Below are 21,591 nucleotides of genomic sequence, written 5' to 3'. Positions count from 1 at the left end.
ACCCTACGCACCCGCATCGTAATCCCCCTCTTCTCCACCCTAGGCATGGAACAGACGCACGCTTACTACGAGGAAATCGACAGCACACCTGCGTCAACCGTCAACCAAACCAGCGCATTTAGTACTGGGTGCTGGTGGGTTGTTCATCCGGTGACTTGTGTTGACGTACTAGATTTGGGTACGAGAGTTTTAATGGATGTGAGGGTGTGGATTGAGGAGACGATGCCGAACGAGTTGTTTGTCCAAAAGGCCAAGCATGTCATGGATTTCAAGACTGCAAGACAAGAGACGTTGGAGAATGTGATGAAGGAACTCGGTAAGAGAAAAACTAAAGGGGATGTTGGAGGCGAAGAGGGGTATGTGGGGGGCTGGGAGACGGTTGGTAGTGAGAATGACGAGAAGGAGGTACTTGAAGCGAACGGTGAAGATGGGAACAATGAGCATAAGGCGGAGGAAGGGAAGAAAGCAAAGAGACTAAGCCGCAATTCTGATGCACAGTTGGAAGAAGCTGCCGCGGCTGGGCGAAGGGCTGCTGAGGAGGCGAGAGTAAAAGATGAGTACGAGTATGTGGTCTAGAAGCGATGGCGAGGGCAACAAGTCGGGAAACGAAAGCAGTCGGGTGCTTGGAAATTTCATGCAAGTTTTCATTCACTGGTTAATGCCTGGCTGAGAGAGATCTACGCTATATGGTATGTAAACATCAGATGCCAGTCCAAAAGTATGTCATGTCCAAGGAGATTCGTTGTCGTATCCTTGGCCCTCTCTCGTGTATATGAACTATCGTTGAACATATGGGAACGGGGTATCGCCAGACCAGCCCATATCCGTAAGCCATGGTATATCGGTACCATTCGTGTACCTTTCCATGGATCTACAAGCATCATATATCGTGGAGCCTCGTGTTGCGCCGGCATAGAAAGTAAAAGGTAAGAAGACAAGAGACGCGAATAAAGATCAAGGCGACAGGGGGAATCATGCTTGCTTAGAGTCGAAAACCTTGATGAAAAAAACAGAATGAAAAACTCCTCGCTATGCATGACCGGCCGTCATGTTATATAGACCGTTAACGATGTTGCGCGTATTACGAAAAACTTAAAACAAAGTCGCGCAGTCGATGGTAATAGGAATGGTCGACAGGGGTATCAATGCAGAGTCGAACACCAAATGCAGAAAAAGACATACTATGCCCTGCTCGGGTTGATGTTCTCCAGCTCGCTGCGCTGGCGCAAGTACTTGGCGGCAAGTTGATCGCCGCCCTTCATGGACTGCTCCATCCAGTGTTGTGCAACACACATCGTCATTGGGTCACTGCGGGCGGGGTCCTGTGACGCTTTCCTCTCACGGTTGAGAAGCTCAGTCTTGAAGACCTCGCTGGGCCTGGTGAGTGGCAGGACGGTGCGATGAACGAGCTCGGGTGAAGTGAGGTAAAAAATAGCAAGCTCACGCTCCGCAACTGCATCACCTTCTTTGGCAGTAATAAGAAGCATGCGCCCAGCGTCCTCCATGGTGTACTTGGATAATGGTTCGTCGGCCGGGGCCGGTGTGGTGGACGGTGCGCCTGCCTTCTCAGCAGCACCACCACTACTGGCCTTGCCTGCATCACGCTTGGAGTTCTGTGTGATGACCTCGTCAACGAGCTCAACCATGATCCGGCAGACATCTTGCTTGAGGCCAAGAGCAGCAAGACCGACATCCCAGAATGCCTTGCCTCGTGCAGTCTTGTCCAGCATCTGCGCGGGTACAAATGATGCAATGTATTGCAGGTCTCGGAACAGTGTCTTGGGTCGAATGTTAGCATCGCGGAAGAGGCCTTGGATGACTTCAACAATCATGTCTGTGCTTGGTGGTCCAACCGGGGAGCGTGCACCGTTGCGAGGTAGAGGAGAAGCGTTGCTCACACGTTCTACGTGCATGCTATGAGAGCGGCGTTCCTCGCAATTGGCGATTGCTTCTTCGAGGTTCTGTGCACGAGAAGTCTGAGTGGCTGGTTCACGAGAGCTGAGTTCCGGCATGGTGCCAAGGGTAGGCGACTGAGGAACTGGGGGAAGCGTCTCGCGGCGGTTGTTGTAAGAGCGACCTGTTCGAGAAGACAATGAAGCTATGATGAGTAGCTCCAGCTCATATAGTGCATGCAACTTGGAAAAGGGATTGGGATGCGTTTGGAATCTGCCCAAAAGCCGCCGGAAAGCAACGTTGTATGGAAACTCGAGGAGTCCTGCTTTCTTCGCCGTAGCGTTGCCAACCGAGCGTGAAGTTGCATCGCTAGAAGTCGAAGAATGCTCGCCAGCTGATTGATGAGCGTCGGACGCGCTGGCATGTTGGAATGTCGCAACAGGTGGGGCAGCTGTACCCCGCTCATTGCGGCCAAGCGTCTCCAAAGGCAGATTACGTTGATCGGGCAGCGTCTGCTTTCGAATGTTCTTCATGCTCTTCTTAGCAAGCTGCTTCTTGCGCTTGCGTTCTTCTTCGTCCCTGCGCTCGAAGACGTCGTCAAGTAGGTCACCACAGAACCATGAGTCCGTCTCACTCCCGTTGGCGAAGACCATCGTTCCGAGATCGCTCAAGAGAAGACCTGTGAGTGTTTGCTTCAGATCGAGCATGAAACGACGCTTGTCTTCGTTGACCATTGCAGATTGCTTCAGCATTACCGTACCCTTTGAAGATGATGCGGTACGTGGGCGAATGCTGGTCGCGTTGGTGGGCGACTGCGCTTGAGTTTGGAAAGGCGACCAGAAAGTAGCCACAGAGTCGATTGACAGAACAGGCGAAGAGCCGCCGAAGTAGTCATGAGAGTCCATAGGATTCCTTCCCCAGGGGCTCTGATCGAAGCTAGAAGAACCATTGCGGTTGGCTGCGGCACGTAGACTACCTTGACTTGGTCGTTGCGAAAAGTCGTGGCTACGTGAACCAGGTCGGCCATGGGTCTCGTACTCCTCATCACCAGCGATAGAAAGCGTGCCGACGCCAGTCAGGAATAAATCACCCTTCTGCCGTCCGCTCTCCAGAATCTGTTGGTCACGCTTGTATAGGTCGCTGGACCAAAGCACGGGACCGTCCAGAACACCCTCGCCAATAATCTTGGTGACGCACTTGTCGACTTCAAGACAGAAACGATGTATCCGCTCTTCGCCCTTGCAGAAGTTCTCTACGCTGTATTGCATGAGCCACTTTAGGGTGATTTGCGACTGCTCATCTGACAGCTTGTTTGGACCACCGAAATCTTGAGTAGCGGACATGAGGTCAACGAGCTGAGCTTCGTTTTGGCGTAAGAAGCTGTTGGTATTCCGCGGTTGGGAACCAGACGGGCCCCTGGTATTGAGTGTCTTCGACTGCTGCTCCATAATCTTGAGGGCAAGCGCAACGTTTCTAGCGTCCTCGTATGGCTTGGAGGTACGAACATCTGTGATATACCACATCTTGTCGCGGAGGTTCTTGAACGTGATCATCATCTCCTCAACCATGCCATCTGACCGCTCCTGGGACTGCTTGAGCCACACGAACCAAGCCTCGAACTCTTCGATAGCGTTGGCTGCTTTGCTGAGCAGGTCGCGCGGACCGCGGGAGAAGTAATTGAGAAGAGCCGCATAACCGTTCTTAACCAGTGTCGGAGAGCTGAGTCTTTTCAGACTCTGTAACGTCTTGTAGTACATGTGCGCGTTCACAAAATCGGATCGTGCTTGACACTGGTACATGGCCGTTTCAAGCATGGTGACGAGGACTGAATTATTCTCCTGCTTCTCACCGACTTGTGGATTACTGTGGCTTCTTGGAAATTGTGGTGAGCGTCGAGATGAGACGTTTCTTTGACTTGCAATCATGTTCGTAAGCTGGCTTTGGCTCTGGGTCGAATTGTATGGGTTGCGTGATCCGAGATTCTCGCTAACATTGCGTACTGGGCCGCGTCCACGTGTGCTCTTGCGGGTAGTCATCCGGTTGCTGAAGTTCTTTGATTCGCTGTCGGGCGCCAGTTCTTTCGGGATTTCATATTCTTCTACCAGTTTGGCGATTGCCTCCTTCAACTGGTGGTAGTCATTTCCAAGATCGAACCTGTTTCCACCCTCCTCGTCATCGCTGCTGTCACTGTCAGGTGAGTCCTCATCGTGTTCGTCTTCATCATCGAAGTCCTTGCGCATACGCGGCTTCAGCTGCTTTCCATCAGCGGAGATGTAAAGAACAGCCCATCGCTCTGCGCACGGATGGCATGAACCTGATGTCGCTTCGAAGCCTAGAATGCGAGTCATCTCTGAACACGCCGATCGCAGCTGTTTTCCGTATTGTTCTGTTGGTGCTGGCTTCATCTCGGTCTGGGAGTCGGTTGTTGTCGGGTTGCCGTCTAAGAGTGGCTCGCGCGAGGTCTGGTCGCTGGTCATGGAAGAAGCACTGGCACTCAGGATAGAGCTTGCATCAGTCACGGAAGCGGCTGCATTCCGGAATGGTACCGACATTCCGGACATGGAGGAAGCAGATGAAGCGAGACCAGTACGACGCTGGCTGTCATTGTCCATATGGCTAGATGATGGACGGCGCTCCGGGAAAAGCGCATTAACCAAGGTAACGATGTCTGCTGGGGAGAGGACAATAAAAGGCTGGACTTCTACAGTTTCCCTGGGTGATGTGATGGCCTTTGCAGGCAGCAAAATTGGCTTCGAGGGGGTTTTGGTGTGCTTGAACCGGGCCAAGATATTCTCGATATGTGTTCGGATCTCTGGAAGCACCGGTACTTTCTTCTGCCTGAATTCCTTGTTAGCTGATGCTTCTGGTGTGATCTAGGAGTCGGGCCATACCAGTTATAGGTCATGTCCACGACATATTTCTGCGCTCGGATGGCAACCTCCTTGAGGATCTTTATGCGGGCGTGCTCGCTGATGTGATGGCCAATCATGATGCCATGGGTCTAGCTGGTGTTAGTGTCACAAGTCTCGTATCGAAAAGGGTAAACATGCCTCAGGGTGGATGATGGCGTTCATCAGGAAGGTAGAGAATAGCCAACGTGAAACGAAAAAGTTTTGAGAAGCTCTGCGCACGTTCTTCTCGTCCTCTAGCTTCCGAAGGATGGCATTTCCAATTTCCAAGACTCCTTCTGGGATGCCACCGGCACTGGGCTCATCATCTACGACCTCGAACAAACGCTTGACAGCCTTGTCGAAGAATTCGTCTGCTGCAATAGTATCTTTAGTCGAACGTTGGACTGGCATTCCGGGTCGTGCTGCCTGCTCTTCTGGCTTCTCAAGCAGAAACTGGCCATCCTGTAGGGTCTGCATAAGATATAGCTCCAAGTTGGTCTTGCCAGGCCACTCTCGCATACCTGCCCAAACATCAAGTACAGTCCGGATGAAGTTAGGGTTGTTGTTCTTAATCAATTTGGCACAAACAGTGGCCCATACATCCGTACGACGAAGGTCCTCGGCTGAGTCGGGTCCAGACGAGTTGGCGAAAATGGTGTAGACAAGAGCAGACAACGGATCATGGCGCTGGAAAGATAGTAGGCGTTCTACTGGGCTCGTTCCTTGCTGTTGGGGCTTTTGTGAGGAAGCATTGCGGCTACGGGCGTTTGCAAACATGACGGAGTCAATAGGATCCATGGTCTGACGGAAAGACGTAAGAGAAGTGAGCTCTTGCTGCGAGAGACTGGAAATGCGGGCAGCAAGAAACTCAGGGTTGGTGCGGATTTCGGAAATGAAATCTAGAAGATTGTCCAGAATCTTGGACGGAACTTCATTCAGGAAAGTTGAAGCAGAGAGGGGCTTCTCGCTCTTCATGTTCTTGGACTTGCCAAATTCCAGATCCGGTTCCAAAAGGGCGTATTGTCTTGTGGCATCGCACGAGTTGCGAACATCGTTGAGGGCATTGTATAGGGACGCGAACGACTTCTTGTCATCTGACCGGAAGTTGTCTACGAGGGTCCGGTACGCAAGCTCTCCGCAATGTACCAGACGTGCGGAGAGGGCGCTTGAGACTAGCCATCGGTGCAGACGCACGCGGGCGTGGGTCTTGCGCTGCTCTTGGTAGCCCTGGAGGCGTATTAGGTGAGCGAGTTCGGCGAGGGAAGTGGCGGACGGTGGGATGGCTGCAGTCGGCAGGTACGAGTCGGTGTAGGAGGAAAGGTCAGCGGGCAGCAGTCGAGGCAGGCGGCCAGCGGGCGCAGACATGGAGGCGGGTATCTGGGGTCGCTGGAGAGTGTGAATAGTCTGGTGGCCATGGCGGTCGTTATCGACATCTGGCGTTCCGCCAGGTCGACTCCCCATGGTGGTCGTCAGTTGCTTGGGAGCGCGAGGTGAGGGCGACCGGGGCGGAGCCTCGGTGGGCGGGTCGTCGACTTGAGAAGTAGTCACGGCAGTGTGCGAGGGGGTGTGGCTTCTGGACGAAACATGCGTGACGGTGGGCGACACGGCTACGAGTAAGTCAGCGTCGGCTCGCCTGCCAGCTCATCGTACATGGACAGAGCAGCGCATTGATGTTCGCGCCAGCTATTGGACGCAGGACAGCTGGACGACACGACGGAATACAAAGGCCTAAGGAAAAGCACCTACGCGGAGTGTTGCCAGCCTGCGCCGGCGAGGCTGTGAGTTGGGTTCGTCTGATCATGTCGCCATGAGGGAGCCCCATGGAAGCCCTACGGAAGGTGCGGACCTCAAGAAGATGGCAGTGATCCTCTACGGCATTGCCAGATGGAGCGATGGCATTGGGAGAATAGAGACTGCTTTGGGCGCGACCTCTCCACAGCTATGGGCGTATGCGCTGGCGCGCCTTGACTCTTTAGGTGGTAATGATACAGAGTAGCGAGGCCAAGTAGGTGTGATTGGGCGCCTGTTTCGAGTCCCTGTAACAAGGGCGGGCAAGTCACGATTGCAGCTCAACGGCCCCCCTACTAATGCTAGCTATACTAATGCTAGGACCAGAAAGCGACCAGAAAGCGGTGATGGACAGCCAGCGGCGATATTCCGTGTATAGTTTCAGCGGGGGAGCTGCTTCAGATTGGTGGCCATGGCAGACCGCCAGACTTGCCCACGGCCTCACATCGCCATGGAACTGTCCAGGCGATGACTTGCAGGAACAGCACATCGCTATGGGACGAATGAGAGCCGACCGCCCAAATGCCTCAGCTCTGAAAGACCCATGGACCCTCTTTTGCCCACACGTTTCCGTAGCAAGCCATCCCCGCCTCGCACAAAGACTCGTCGACAACGCACGCTTCTGATCGGCGCCATCGTCTTTCTGTTGGAAGTTTCGGCGACGCTCTCCCGCCGCTGGTGCTGGCTCGCCATGTCGCCATAGAGAGACTAGGGTGTGGTGTTGGCCGCTTCTGCGACCACCCCTCGACGCTACCCCTCCCCTCCATCACCACGACAGACGACGCTCAACAGCAGAGCAGCTCGTAAATTCTCAAACACGCTGCTCTGGCGCATCTGCAAAGCCAAACAAAGGACGGCGTCCAGCAAATCACGTACGCGCATGTCTTCTCGCCCTCCTGACGTGACGGCCGTCGAGTGGAGTCGCGCTGCCCCTGCGCTGCCAGCGCATTCCTGTTAAAAAAGACCATGCCATGCAACATGCTGCACGCCAAAGCATCGCGCTGCACTGCTGTGAACCCATGGTTTCCCACTTCATCTCTCAGTGCATGCCTAGTGCGTAGTCAATCTCCAGATCATTCATCATTCTGCGGTGTATATGCCGTCGCCGTCCAATGAGCCTCACCGTCGCCCGGCATACTAAACTATCTGCAGCATCTCCTGCTTGGAGCTATCGATGCAGTCGCTGCGGAGCTTCGTTCCTTTTGCATGTTTGCAGCAGCATTGCGTCTGCACCTGTATCCTAGTGGGTGGCAGCTCTATCGCCATCGTAATATTACGAGATAAGAACATTCTGCGTGAGCGTTGAAATGTTACATTGGACATGTCCCCAAGTTTGAGTGTCGGAGATCGTTGTGCCCATCTGCCGGTCCTAGTCGCGTGCGAATACCCCGCCACCACGAGTTGCCGCATACAGACCGCTCCTTTCTCAGGTACCTACGGCCCACCGACGTACCCAACGGCATTTGGGCTGATGCTTACGTGCCCAATTGCTGCTAAGCGCCTATCTACAATGCAAGACATAGGAAAGTGAGGTGATCCCGCTAATCCGACACCAAGGCGCCAACGTAGCGCTCTACCGCCACTATTGTACCCGATCGATGGTCTTCGCGACTCCATCAGAGCTTGCCCTTTTGCACCCATAGTCAAGTCATGGCTTCCCTGAGTAGAGGTGCGACACGTTTCCGACTGTGCTGCACTCGTCGTTGCCACCAAATCTTTCTCCACTCGCTCTTGCTGTCAATGTCGTCGGAACCCTGCCACTCCTCCAGTCCCAATTCATCTCTTGAATTCGTGGCAAAGCTTTTGGCAGCTGACACGGCGCCGTCGTTGAAGGCCCATAGTAACAGCTCTCTCTGGAAACTACCACCTGAACCTGTGGATGTGGTCATCAGGGAATACATGTCCAACTGACGGTCCGCTGCAAAATCCTTTAACGCTTTAAGAAATGCCTCGGATGCCTGAGCGCTTGCTTCGTCGCCAGCCTTGTTCTGGAGGAACTCGATAGGCTTGACAACGGAGCTCACGCCGAGCTTCTGTCTACCCTGGTCCCACTGCTTGTAATCTTTCCGAAGTATGTCTTGCAGCTTTAGACCTCCAATGTCCTTCTTTGCTGCATTGATCTCCCTGTAGAAGCTGGTTCGGTCGAAGCTTGTCGCCAGCTGGGGGCAAAGCATAATCTTAGCTTCTAAGTACTCGACAGCCTTACGGTCATGCTCGGTCGTCTTATTCTCGTCGTTGAGATCAGCCGTATCAATAAGAATACTAGCCAATCCTAACTGGGCGACATCCGCATCCCAGCGTTTAACAAAGGCAGCATCGTTGGCCATGCTGTCACCCTGCGCATGGGCTGCCCCAGAAGATAGGGCAGACGCAGAAGCCATGTCCCATGATGGCTGGCAGTAGTTTGTGATTAAGCTAGTGCAGCTACCACTCTTCTCGATAATCCTCGGCTCCTCACCTGTGTCTTCTGGGACTTTGTTTTCATCATCATGATGGTCAATGACGCCAGCGACGCGCTCCGCATAGATCTTGCCTAGTTGACCCTGAAGAGCATTGTGGTCTACCAGAATCCATCTAGTGTTCTCAGGTGCAAGCTTCGACTGTATGTCGGATAGGGCGGGTAGGTCATCAAGCGTGATCAAGTGCTTGGACTCAATATTGGCGTGTTTGAACACGGCAAGATACTCCGGCCTTAGCTGAATATCAGAAGCTGGAATATTCGTGATTGGCACGTAAAGTGGGCTAAAGGCATTTTTGGGCGGCGACATAGACCGAATGTACGCGTATAGAATTGAACATGACATCGAATCAAGGTCTGCAATTCATGAGTTTGGAGCGCCATTGTGGAGCAGGAGTCATGCTCACCCGCAGACTCATTGCCAATGACGAATGTAATCTTCTGATTGGTTTCAATGGCGCTCCGGAGAGCGCCTCTCGCGTTTGTAAGAAAGCCCCGTAAAGAGTTTCTCGGCACTGCCATAATGGTGTTTGGCGGTGAGAGGAGTGAGAATTTCAAGAGATTGAAAGTAGACGAGCGAATGGTGTTCAAGAATGCAAGTGACGTAGAAGAAGCTCGGACCACACCCCGCGCATCACGAGAGCGGGAAGGTGCGATGACCGGACGACAGAGGGCAGTAGCAATATTGATGGAGGGAGACCAGTGAGCTCGTCGTATTGGGAATTTCGAAAAGGCAACCGCCCTAATCGCCGGATCCCAGCATCTGGCCTTGCTACCTACCCAGCACTTGGAAAGGTGCCACACGTTCATGCCGCTCCCCTAGAAGGTGTTTGTTACTGTACTGGGGCATTTGGAAATGTGATCAGTAATGTGCCTAACTGATCTCGACGCTACCTGCAGGGACTCCTCTGGTACTTCGTAACCGGCGAGCAAAGAACTGCATGATGGGCAGCATTTCGTCGCGGCTGCTCGGCATACCGTCACCGTTCTTCTTCCACTCTTTGAACTCGATATAGTCGAAAGCGTCTTTCAGCTTCATGGTAGCACTGTCGGTGACTGCAGACTTCTGATTTGCCTTGCAGACCAGCACTGGGGTCTTGCTCTTCTTCTCTAGAGCCTTCAGTGGTACCGATTGTGACAGTGGTCCGCCGATACTTATTACCCCGCCTAGTTCTTCCTCGAGCTCAGCCGCAACCTGCAGTCCGACCATGCCGCCTTGCGCGAATCCAAACATCATGATCTCTCGTCCTTTGTAGCCGCATTTCCCGATGAGGCCCTCGCGGATGACCTCATCTAGTACCAGACGTACTGACCCCTGGAGACCAGTATCCATGTCCATCTCACCAGTGCTGGAGTCAAAGATCATGTCTTCACCCCAGTGCATCCCGCCCAGATCGAACGGCACAGGGTTCGGTGCTTGTATAGCGAGGCATACTGTCTCAGGGAGGTTTAGTTGTTCCCCGAGCTTCGTGAAGGGCGCATTCGTATCGCCGAGGCCGTGCAGGAGGATCAAGATGTTCGTGGGCGGCTGCGAAGAAGGCGCTGCACAAGTTAGTCGAGGCAGAGGCGACACTAGAGAATGCGACATACGCGGCGTGATGCTCAGGGTGGCTGACGATGGGAAGTCAGCTTTGGTAGGAAGTCGGCCAGGCATGCTGTCGTGAAGATGGAGTTGTGGCTGAGCACATGGTGGATTTCGAGGCAGCAGGCATAACCACGGAGCCTCGGGAGATGCTCGCTCGCTAGCCTACCAAGCTTTTGCGGACGAGATCAAGCAACAACACATATCTCCTCACCAACCCACTAAACAGAATCCCTATTGACAATAATAGACTCTCGCTCGGTAATCTGTACCCTCAACTGTTATCAGTCGGAGCTTCTCACAGCTACCGCCCCTCAGCATCTGAGTCCAGGCGCTCTGTCATGCAAGGCTAAGCTTTACCAAGGAAGCTTGTCTCGCTTTGCCGTGCGTCCCGCCAGTCTGACGTCCACATCCTGGCCCATTACGCACGCATCTATACCGCAATAGGCTCATCATCATACTTCCAAACGTACCAACACGACACTTGGTCCACTCAGCTTGAGACGTTCGCGCGCTGGTGCGTAATGTGGCGCGAGAATCAGCTCAAGGACCCTGCGTATGCTTCGCAACTGTGCCACAAGTGGTCCCTGGATGGCTGAGCGACGAGAAAGAGAGGGGCACGATCGGCCCCGGTGAATGGTTCAATACCGTCAACAGATGCATGAATGCTGGCCGACTATGACGCCGAGTGGCAGCAGTTGGCCGCGAAAAGATACTTAAAGCCAGATCAGGTACGCCTCCAGGCTGGACACATCACTCAACTACTACATATCAAGTACTCTACTAGTAAAGCCATACCCTCATATCATTACTTCATCTTCACATCTTCACAATGGGCTTCTGGGGTACGTTTCCTATCCTGATTGTCGAAGAGATCCTGACCCTAACTTTCATCGTACAGACAAACACGAAGATAGCTACCAGCAGGTATACGAAAACGACAACTTTGACGATAACAAGGCCAGCTTGGGCCATGAGGTGATCGCCGGAGGCGCTGCTTTCGCCGGCTTCAAGGCTTTCGAGGACCACCAGCGCAAGGAGGGTAAGTGTTTCCACTCCCTTGATTCTTACTCAACGCTGACACTTGGATACAGGCAAGCCCGTATCTCATCAATTCGCCAAAGAGCTACTAGCTGGCTTCGCAGGTGCCGAGGTAAGCATCTTTGTATGAGAGAAAACCAGATGAATGCTAATTGGGTGTTTGTAGGTTGACCGTCTTGCTGAGACAAAGGGCGAGGACTGGTTCGACCGTGAGAAGGCCAAGCGCGACGCTGAACACAATGCCAAGCGCATGTACGACGAGCATTACATCCAAAACCAGGGCGCTGACCAGTACGACCCTCAGCAAAATGGTCGCCCAGAGAGATTCGAGCAGCGCGGATGGTAGCGGAGCAGAGAAGGATATGATTGGTGCAATCCTATAGACGGAACAAACAAACCAATGAATGACTAGCTCACCAACATGTACCCCGTTCCTTTTGACGAACCTCTCAGAATTGCCAACGTGTTTGGTGAATGGCGTCAGCTACAGCCATGCGTTGATATATGTAATCGGATCGGATCTTGTCCTTGGAGTGAGTGAGGGGGGTCCACAGCCTATGACGTTCGCCAATGTCGCCAATCTTGCCAAGTGCGTGCATGATTCGTGCAAATCTCCTCCGCGATACTCACACCTGAGCGTGACGGCCCTCGCATTACTTTCGAGGTGATAGAAGGTGGCATACGATCATTTTCGCGTTCACTGACACCTATCCGCGAGGTTGAAACACCATATATCGTCATCTTGTGGGGTCTGATGCAGCTACAAGAACGCGCTGTTGTGCCCTCCTTTTGTCGTGTTTCGCTATCAACGCGCCGACGACATAGTGATGAAGTTTGCGAAGTGAGACATTGCATTCAAGTATTACCAGCCACAAGACTGACTGCAATAGAGAACTAGAGCGCGATCTCGTGCCGGAGTGGCGGCTCAAGTACTTGGACTACAAGGTAATGCCGACTTCCGTTAGCCCACGTCTAGTATCGCAATTGACTGACGATGCCGGCAGGTTGGCAAAAAGAAGCTCAAAGGCATCAGTCGAGCCCTCCGCACCGTAGAAGCGACCCCACGACTTCGACGACGCGGCATCAATGTCCTCCCCTCGCCCTTGGATGCAGCCCCAAAATACACGTACCTCAATCGCGACCATGCGCGACAAGGCGAGACGGGCAATACAAGAGATCCCGAAGACTTGAGGGCCCTCGCCATAACGAACAGCCAGAGCCAGCATAGCTTGCAACAGAGAGCGCATGGCGACGGAACTGGACGCACACCAGAAGAAGAGCCATTGACACAGAGCGGGAGCGAGCAACGAGACTGGGGCAATAACTACGGCAGCTTTGGTGGAAACCTACCCGATGGCGCGCAGAGCAAGTCTACAGCCAAGGCCAAGGCACCGCCTTCTCTGAAGCTCCCTGGCGCAGCTCTAGATCCTGAGGATGTCTCCCCCCAAGTTGGTGGTGCGTCAGGCGCATCGATGCGGAGACAGAAGATAGTGACGCTTCCTCCCCCCGCGGAAAATAGCAATGAAAATGCCTTCGAGGTCGGAAAGACGGTGTCGCCCAGCAAGCATCACAGTTCGTTGCCAAACAGATACAAGAGCGTCTTCAGCCCCAAGCGCATGAACTCTCTGCCAGGACCCATCACCCAACACAAGTCGCGTCCATCAGTGCGCCGAATATTTTCGCTAAGCAACAAGACGCCTCCAGACAGCCCAGGCGATGTCCCACTCGAAGCCTATCGCGATCTGGATTTCCGGCAAGCCGAGTTCTTCAACTTCCTCGATGGCGAATTGGATAAGATCGAGGCCTTCTACAAGCAGAAAGAAGACGAGGCTACCAAGCGTCTATCCGTGCTCCGCGACCAACTCCACATTATGCGAGATCGACGTATCGACGATGTGATCAAGCGTCAAACAGATAAGATCAACGCCAAGTCCCGCAAGAAGCATGACGCAAAGTACGCCCTGAGCAACGGTCAGAACAGCAGCTCAGGTGAGGAGAATCAGCAGACCAACAAGACAAATGGAGGCACCCTCAAGGACACTTTCTTGAACCCCATAGACGCTGCGTTGGACGCCATCAATGCAGGCAAGTATGGGAAGAGCACCAAGAACATAACACAATTTGCGACACCAGCAGCACTTCAGCCCAAGGACCATCTTGATAGTCGTCGCGACTTTGCGAGACGCCCCGAGCTGCCTGATGTACCTTACCAAACAGCAAAACGGAAGCTCAAAGTGGCACTACAAGAGTACTACCGAGGATTAGAGCTTCTCAAATCCTACGCGTTGTTGAACCGAACTGCCTTCCGAAAAATCAACAAGAAGTACGATAAGACTGTCAATGCGCGACCATCATCGCGTTACATGAACGAGAAGGTGAACCAGGCCTGGTTCGTGAACAGCGATGTCATCGAAGGTCACATCAGAGCGACCGAGGACCTATACGCAAGATATTTTGAGAAGGGCAATCATAAAGTCGCCATTGGAAAGTTGCGTATCAAGATCGCACGAGCAGGCGATTACACAGACAACACGTTCCGGAATGGCCTGCTATTGTCAGCAGGTACCATACTTGGCATCCAGAGCCTCATCAAAGCAAGTCAAATAACTGACCTGCATGATCCGGACGGGAGCGTGCTTGCGATGAACACAAGCTATCTACTACAGGTAAGTCGGTGCTAATCAAAAACATGGGCAAAGCTAACGTCTACAGATTTACGCTGGATACTTCCTAATCAACTTTCTTCTTCTCTTGTTTTGCTTGGCGTGTCGGGTCTGGCACGAGTATAAAATCAACTACGTTTTCATTTTCGAATATGATACCCGCCACCACTTGGACTGGAGGCAACTCGCAGAGGTCAGTATCTATCCTATCTCTGCTGTGTCTAAAACTAACGCATGATAGCTTCCCTGTTGGACTTTATTCATGCTTGGACTGTGTATGCAAATCAACTTCCATCAGGTCGGAGGAGACAACCTTTATCTCTACTATCCAGTCATCCTTATCGGTATATCGGTCTTGCTTTTGTTCAATCCTTTGAGGATCTTCTACTTCCGCACTCGCATGTGGTTGTTGTACTCACTAGTAAGCATCCTGACTATCCCTGACAATATTCCCACTAACACATCGTCAGTGGCGCCTGTTGCTCGCCGGCATATACCCCGTCGAATGGCGAGACTTCTATCTAGGTGATATGTTCTGTTCTCTAACCTACAGTATGAGTGTAAGTCAATCAGTTCCATCTTTGGTTCTCCATGCTGACAATCCTAGGGTATCGCATTGTTTTTCTGTCTCTACGCGCATGACTGGAACAACCCTCCCCAGTGTAACTCATCTCACTTGCGTGTCACCGGCTTTCTCAGTACGTTGCCAGGTATATGGCGATTGATGCAATGTCTACGCCGCTACAAAGACACTGGAAACAAGTTTCCTCATCTGCTCAACGGCGGAAAGTACATGGCAACCATCCTGTTCTATGCCTCCATCAGCATTTACCGCATGGACCAGAAAACGTCCACCAAGGCGGTCTTCATAATGTTCGCGACTATCAACGGCATCTACACGAGCTTCTGGGACATCTACTACGACTGGAGTCTCGGTGATCCGCATGCCAAGCACCCATTCTTGAGGAAGGAGCTTGGATATAAGAAGGTGTGGTGGTACTATACTGCCATGTGCATTGATCCAATCCTGCGGTTCAACTGGGTAATGTATACTGTTACACCCCTCCAGCTACAACATTCAGCTGTCACCTCTTTCTGTGTCTCCCTCAGCGAGATCTTCAGGAGAGGCATGTGGTCCGTCTTTCGTGTCGAGAACGAGCACTGTACAAATGTTGGTCGATTTCGCGCAAGCAGGGATGTCCCACTGCCGTACTACGTACCCATGGACGCTGAGGTGGAGGAAGATCATACTTCTGGAATCCCTCGCGCGCCTACACAAATCGATGAGGAACAACCTGACGAACACCGTCCACGGACACCAACAGAGGAACAGGCTCGTCGTCCAGCTACAGCGACAGGATCAGAACTCGGACACTCTCAATTGTCCGCTCGCAAGCGCCGCGGTCCCCAAGACGAGTTCCGACCTTCACCCCTACAGCGTGCATTCACACATGTCGGTGATATCTTCCGCGACGCGCACGCTCAGGACTTTGAGCGCAAGTTGAAACCTGAACTTGGTCGTGATCCTCGTGATGCGAACAAAATGGAAGAAGACGACACAGATGACGAATCAGATAATGACGAGGAGCAAGAAGAGGTTCCAGATAGAGACGACAATGATAGCGCGGATAGCAGGAATAGTGATGCAGAACTTGAGGTCGGTAACGAGGTCGAAGACGACGAGGAACAGAGTGCACTGTCACGGATACGCGAAGACTTTGCAGTCGGCGTGAGCGGTGCGAGAAGCGACTGTACACATCAAGAGTAGTTCAAGCTGCCGGCCCACATGGCACTCAACAATACACGAATGAGTACGCATAAGATAATCATCGTATCGATGTTTTGTTGTGTCTTGAATCTAGTAAACAAACATCCACCCAACACCGTTTATCCCAACTACTTGTGCAGACTAGACCCTTTGCTAAAGCACAGCCCTAGGACTCCGTGTCCCTCACCCAGATTACCGTTCCGCGGCTTCTCCTAACCGCAATCAGTGTTTATAGAGTATTCGGCGTTCGACTGTCCTTCTAGAGGCACTTGAGCGCGCCATTCTAAGGACCGTGTTTCGTCTCCTAACGAAGTGCGCCTTTACATCCTTTGTATCACCAATATCCTCGTCCCCCTGGACATCATTCAGAAGACATGTCTTTTCCCTGCTCATTCGATGGCGAGGTTCTCATAGCACATCTATCAGCACTCGCCCATCCTCTCGTACTCGGTTCCCTTCCTCCTCTCCGCCGAACTCCAACTCCGGACCGGTGGCGTGTACTTGAACTTTGGGTCAAACGGCGCCTTGCACCTATCACAGCGGTACACTCCGTCCTTGTCGGGACCTAGTGCGATCGGCACTATGTTGGGGCATTTAGCGCAGAACCAGTCTCCCTTTGATTTGGGGCAGTAGGCGATGCTGTTTAGACAGGGGCCGTTGTGCGAGGCGGGGTTGGGGAAGTCGCAGCCAGAACAGCGGTAGGGTGTTGCTGCTGGCATTGTTGGTAGATTGGTGTGGAGGTAAGAATTGAGTTGCAACTTCACAAGCGTACAGGGACGGTGTTAGGTTTTATTATAGAAGATTTTGTGATAATTGGTGTGTACGACGAAGGCGAGTTGATTGTAGAGTTTGAAGTGCGGATGTGATTGAAGTTGTATCTTTCTTGAAGATAAGAGCTGGGAAATATAGTATTTAGGCTTGGTGATAGCTGAGTGGCAATTCTTTTGAGGTCCTTCTTTCTTTTCGACTTCGTACCGACAAGTTGCTATACATACGCAAAGCGAAGGTTTGTGCGTCGTGGGGTGGTCGGCGACGATGGTACGCACGAAGTGACAGTTTTTTTTGGGAATCTTCACCGGGGTTGTTGGATACTTGAATACTCGACTAACCTATCGCAGGCTGAGTGACTTCTCATACTCATCTTCTAAATCCCGTCGTCTCCGAAGAATCATCCCGGGAGCACATCACCCAACGTCGAATGACCTCACATCACTCAGATCGTCATTTTTTTTTCAACAGCAACTCGTGGACAGCCTCGTCCGGCCCGAGGACTCGGTCGATGAAACAGCTCTTCTTACTGTGCTGTTCCGTCTTGTTCACCTGGCGCACCGTGTCATAGGATCTTGGCGGGAAAAAGCAATCATGAAGATGACGCACAAGCCGCTGTCTCAGCCGCACTAATCGTGATACAGGTAACAAGAGGACTATCATAGATACGTGGCTGTTTCCGCGCGTCCAGATTTGCTCCGTACCACGTTTTCTTATGTTCCGTTCCACGTGGACGTCGCTCCAAGCTTTAGAGATCAACGTAGAGTGACAAATAGAATAGGTAAAGAACCTTGGAAGGTTCGAAAGTGAGGCGGTGCCATGTTCTTTTTGTATCATGTTGACGAGAATTGACGACTGCCGAGTGATTTAGAAAGCTGTCTTCGCGCATTATGATAAGTCGAGCAGTGTGCCGATTTTTGTGGTGTGGTAGGTGAGTATACAGAAAACCATATCATGCATGAGGCCTCAAATCCTCCCGAACGATACTCACGACTTTATTCTAGCCATTTCCTCGCGACCCTTCCCTACGGTGAAACCTGCAGTAATCTATACACACCAGCCTTTCATGTTCCTTTTAAAGGTTCATCTCACCCCACAAAGCTACGAGCTTGATAAACTCCCCAGCACCTCCGAACTCACCCTTGAGATCAGATGCCTTCTTCCAAGCTCCGTTATTCTCTTTAAGTCTGTTTGCCTCGTACTCGCCGACGTCCCCGAAGAGGTCAAAGAAGTCTTCACCGAAATTTCGGAACTGTTTGACGAATGCCAGCATCTGCATGCCATCCGCCCCCAAGCGCATGACCAGCTTTGAGACTCTCGTAAATAGCATCAGCATCATAGTCTTTGTTTAGCTTGAAATCATCAGATTTCTCCCACTTTTTCACCTGCTCTTGAAATAGGCTGAGCAAAGTTTTGGCCGCAGTAGGTCTGAACATAAGAGCATCGGCCACATCCATCGTCTGCATATAATTTTGGGCTCTGTCGGGATGACCGTCCATGGCGAGTTCAGTGTTGTCTCCGTCGGAGATGGCAGTTTTGGCTTCCAGGACCATGGTTTTTCGACAAGCTTGCGGTAGTCTAGGATGAAAGTTTTCAGCTTAAGATAACGGTTGTTGATAGCGGTAATCCGTGTGGCTAGATGAGGGTTTAAGCTGGACATCGTAAGATGATTGACACTGTTGAGGGATAAAGAAGGGGTTAGATAACGTGATTTTGTCTCAGGGTGTGGGGATAGGTCTTATTAGCCAACATTGCAGATGTCATGAGGTATGTCAGTTCGGAAGGTCATACTTCCAGAGTACTTGAAAGCTCAACGACTACAGTCAACATGATGACAGGAATGACATACTGTACTGCTTGGTGAATGCAGACTCCATATTCCCTTGAGTAAAGCCTTGGTTTGAGGAACTTCTAGATAATCTTCGCAGTTAGATATGGGAGTCTTGATAGCATCAAGCGGCTCCTCGATTTCTGTGATAAACTCATCCAAACACTTAATCTCGACCGTATCAAGCGCAATCCCCTTGCGCCACAGACCAGCGTATGTTTCTGACGTCCTCTGACTTCCGCTACGTTTATTCTAGTCAAATGCACCTCTATCCGCATCGACGACTTTGTTAAATCAACAGTGAATATGAACGAGTACAACGGCCTATTGCAACTGGTGGCTAAATTTCCGTCAAAATTGCGGAAGGCAGCGACTTTTCCATCTACAGCCTGACAGCAAGGCATCCGCCGTGATTACAGGTCTTACGTGAGGAGGCGGTGTCGGCGAGTGTTCAATATGCTTGGAGCAGTTGACCACAAGCCTATTGGTCCTTCGAGGGCGACGGAAATAGTTCAGCAATACCCGAAAGGTGTGTACGATGATAAGTGTTACGGTCTTGGAAGTCGTTGGCGATCCATGGGAAGCGCATGTTGGCCGAAAACTTGTTGTATACGAGTAACCGAGGATATTCGTGACTTGAGGACGATACTGATAAGGCTGAGAGCGGTGGTTGATCGGCTGGCGCATGCAACCTAGACTGGCTCTAAGTAAACATCTCACGCCGTCTTATGGCCTAGAGCATAAATCGTCTAGACCATCCATTTAGTCATACGTATCACTGTCCTCGTATCCATACTCATTTTCCATCTATACACGTCCTCACATGTTCACCGCCTTCCATCATCTTCAGTTCAGCTCTTCTCAGATCTTGGCGACTTTCTGATACATGTCGACCATCATGTGTCTGCTCAAGCCCGGATGTAAACAAGGAAACTATACGATCCGCGCGCATGCTAGTGCTCTATCGATTGATAGCGTCGACTTGGCTTGTTGTAAGCATTTGTGACATTGCTGGCATAACAAAATCGGTATAATAACGTAGAACTGAATGGTAATCTGTCGCGTTCTGCTTGGTACAAAGACGCGGAACTTGCTGGAAGAATTAGACAGAATAGGAAAAGGTGATGATGGATGCTCTAGTGCTCTAGACAAATGTCGAAATCAAGGACGTAAATAGAGCACGAGTTGACAGCACATAGCGTGGGGGTCAGTGGCTGCATTTGTCGGATAGCAGAAAACAGCTATGTTGTGGCGCCGCATAACGCTGTCATTTACGAGGTCACAACAAGAGACTCTTTCAAGGTACGTCCTGGGGGCTGGGAAGTCGCGGTCGGGACGAAGCGAGCCGACTAGACTGCTTTAAGTGGGGTCCCTGCATGGGTGTCGCAGTCATCATCGTCACGACTTTGAGTTCAGGCGCGTTGATGAAAGCGATAGGAATGGCTTGACACTGTTCAACACCGAGGTCATTCTATGTATAGTTGATTGCGATCAACGAACCATCAGGATACAAGACTCCAATCACGGGCGGCCTTACAACGCGGCGCAGAGCATAACCGCTGACTCGTGAAAGACGTGAAACCGAGATGATTCATGCTCAAACTCACAAGAACATCTAGAACAATGGAAGAGCCCCTACTTTGTATTGACAGGATAGTTAGCGCCAGGCACGGAACTGGGAGATGAGACGGATCACTGCTCATTTCGCGCACGGAAGCGAGCCATTCAAAGTGATCGGATCGATAGGCGAAGCCGCGGCTGCGCTGTTTTGTGTCATCTCGGTAGTTGTCGTGGAGAGGCCAGGTACAGCCTATAGCCCGCGGCATACGATCGTGGTTGAGAAAAGAAAACATCGTTGACGTAAATGCAGCGCCAAGCTTAGACTTGACGCGATATCACATGATCCGACCATCACCAAAATGCATTCCAGCGATGCTCGGATCCGTACCCGCACCTCAGCAACACTCCGTCACACCGCTCACGAAAAGAGGTGCGACATGTGTTGCGGGGTAGACAAAGGTGTTGACGGCGACTGGGTCTCGTGAGCCTCAGCAGATAACGCAAGCGGATGCATGTCATCTCCTTGGGCTGCCATTGGTGCGGAATGTTACTCAAAGATATGAGGGTTCGCAGAGGCTGCAGAGTAGAGTGATTTTGTGGATGGCACACAGGAAGGTGTGGCAAAGAAGGGGCGCCTCGTGACACTTGGTAGCGCCACCGAGTTCCGCGTGGGCTTGGTTTGACATGTTACTCAACAAATCTAAAAGGAACCACGATCTTTGTGGGAAATGTCCGTAGCCCTCTCAGGTCCTCGCACTGTGGAGTTTGGGCATTGCTAGCTGGATGATCGATGCTTTGGTCTTCGATATCTTTGTCGAACAAAGCAAATGGCGATATTCCATGGCCCGCGCCAGCCGTGTATGTTACGACAGCGGGAAAGTACGGTGAGCAAGCCAATAGTTGAGACAGGGTTGCTTTGCCTGCCTCAACTGCAGCACCCCTTGGCAGTCATACTCATAATGACGTATGAGTCGAACGACAAGGGTAACCCACCTCCGGCAACTCCAAGATCTGGCCTAGTAAAACTCAATCGGCGGGTTGACACCTGCAAACAGCAAATCTTGCACGCAAATTTTAAGGAGTCGGCGAGCTGGCGTGTATCGGTCCCAAATTCCGTGACCTGCACTCGTCGGAAGGGTGCTTCTAAACATGAGTTCAACGGCCGGGGGTTTTCAAGCAATCGGAATCGAGGCGGCACAAGCGAGTTTTGTGTCTGCGTCTAACAGGGAACGGCGAGGCTGCAGCACGTTAATCGTGAATGCGGGAAACGCTAGTTGGGGCACGGTGCATGTTGCGAAATCCATTGAGGGGAATCTGTCGGCCCGCGCTTGCTCTCACCTAGTGGCGCTAT

The 21,591-nt window shown here is 51.9% G+C and overlaps 7 protein-coding genes across 7 annotated transcripts; 3 read left to right on the top strand and 4 right to left on the bottom strand.

Moving 5' to 3' along the window:
- Positions 1–45: 45 nt before the first annotated feature.
- On the top strand, positions 46–576 carry ALTATR162_LOCUS5719 (uncharacterized protein; the record flags this gene model as incomplete). The annotated part of the gene is made up of 1 exon (XM_043313338.1): positions 46–576. One exon carries the CDS (start codon positions 46–48, stop codon positions 574–576), a length of 531 nt encoding a protein of 176 aa, XP_043169273.1.
- Positions 577–1,181: 605 nt separating this feature from the next.
- ALTATR162_LOCUS5718 (uncharacterized protein) lies at positions 1,182–6,245 on the bottom strand (the record flags this gene model as incomplete). The annotated part of the gene is made up of 3 exons (XM_043313337.1): positions 1,182–4,731; positions 4,785–4,894; positions 4,998–6,245. The coding sequence occupies 3 exons, from the start codon at positions 6,243–6,245 to the stop codon at positions 1,182–1,184; spliced, it is 4,908 nt and encodes a 1,635-aa protein (XP_043169272.1).
- Positions 6,246–8,215: 1,970 nt separating this feature from the next.
- Positions 8,216–9,552, bottom strand: ALTATR162_LOCUS5717 (uncharacterized protein; the record flags this gene model as incomplete). Its single annotated transcript, XM_043313336.1, has 2 exons — positions 8,216–9,387; positions 9,438–9,552. 2 exons carry the CDS (start codon positions 9,550–9,552, stop codon positions 8,216–8,218), a joined length of 1,287 nt encoding a protein of 428 aa, XP_043169271.1.
- A 352-nt stretch (positions 9,553–9,904) lies between these two features.
- Positions 9,905–10,684, bottom strand: ALTATR162_LOCUS5716 (uncharacterized protein; the record flags this gene model as incomplete). Its single annotated transcript, XM_043313335.1, has 2 exons — positions 9,905–10,572; positions 10,621–10,684. The coding sequence occupies 2 exons, from the start codon at positions 10,682–10,684 to the stop codon at positions 9,905–9,907; spliced, it is 732 nt and encodes a 243-aa protein (XP_043169270.1).
- A 760-nt stretch (positions 10,685–11,444) lies between these two features.
- Positions 11,445–11,999, top strand: ALTATR162_LOCUS5715 (uncharacterized protein; the record flags this gene model as incomplete). The annotated part of the gene is made up of 4 exons (XM_043313334.1): positions 11,445–11,457; positions 11,514–11,654; positions 11,707–11,765; positions 11,820–11,999. 4 exons carry the CDS (start codon positions 11,445–11,447, stop codon positions 11,997–11,999), a joined length of 393 nt encoding a protein of 130 aa, XP_043169269.1.
- Positions 12,000–12,480: 481 nt separating this feature from the next.
- On the top strand, positions 12,481–16,084 carry ALTATR162_LOCUS5714 (uncharacterized protein; the record flags this gene model as incomplete). The annotated part of the gene is made up of 7 exons (XM_043313333.1): positions 12,481–12,494; positions 12,544–12,598; positions 12,658–14,319; positions 14,366–14,509; positions 14,558–14,737; positions 14,787–14,876; positions 14,924–16,084. The coding sequence occupies 7 exons, from the start codon at positions 12,481–12,483 to the stop codon at positions 16,082–16,084; spliced, it is 3,306 nt and encodes a 1,101-aa protein (XP_043169268.1).
- A 1,843-nt stretch (positions 16,085–17,927) lies between these two features.
- Positions 17,928–18,188, bottom strand: ALTATR162_LOCUS5713 (uncharacterized protein; the record flags this gene model as incomplete). The annotated part of the gene is made up of 1 exon (XM_043313332.1): positions 17,928–18,188. The coding sequence occupies one exon, from the start codon at positions 18,186–18,188 to the stop codon at positions 17,928–17,930; it is 261 nt and encodes an 86-aa protein (XP_043169267.1).
- Positions 18,189–21,591: the final 3,403 nt, after the last annotated feature.

The sequence above is a fragment of the Alternaria atra genome (genome assembly GCF_907166805.1).
Source record: "Alternaria atra isolate CS162 genome assembly, contig: 25, whole genome shotgun sequence".
NCBI classification, from domain to species: domain Eukaryota; kingdom Fungi; phylum Ascomycota; class Dothideomycetes; order Pleosporales; family Pleosporaceae; genus Alternaria; species Alternaria atra.
This window is presented reverse-complemented; position numbering and strand designations above follow the sequence as displayed.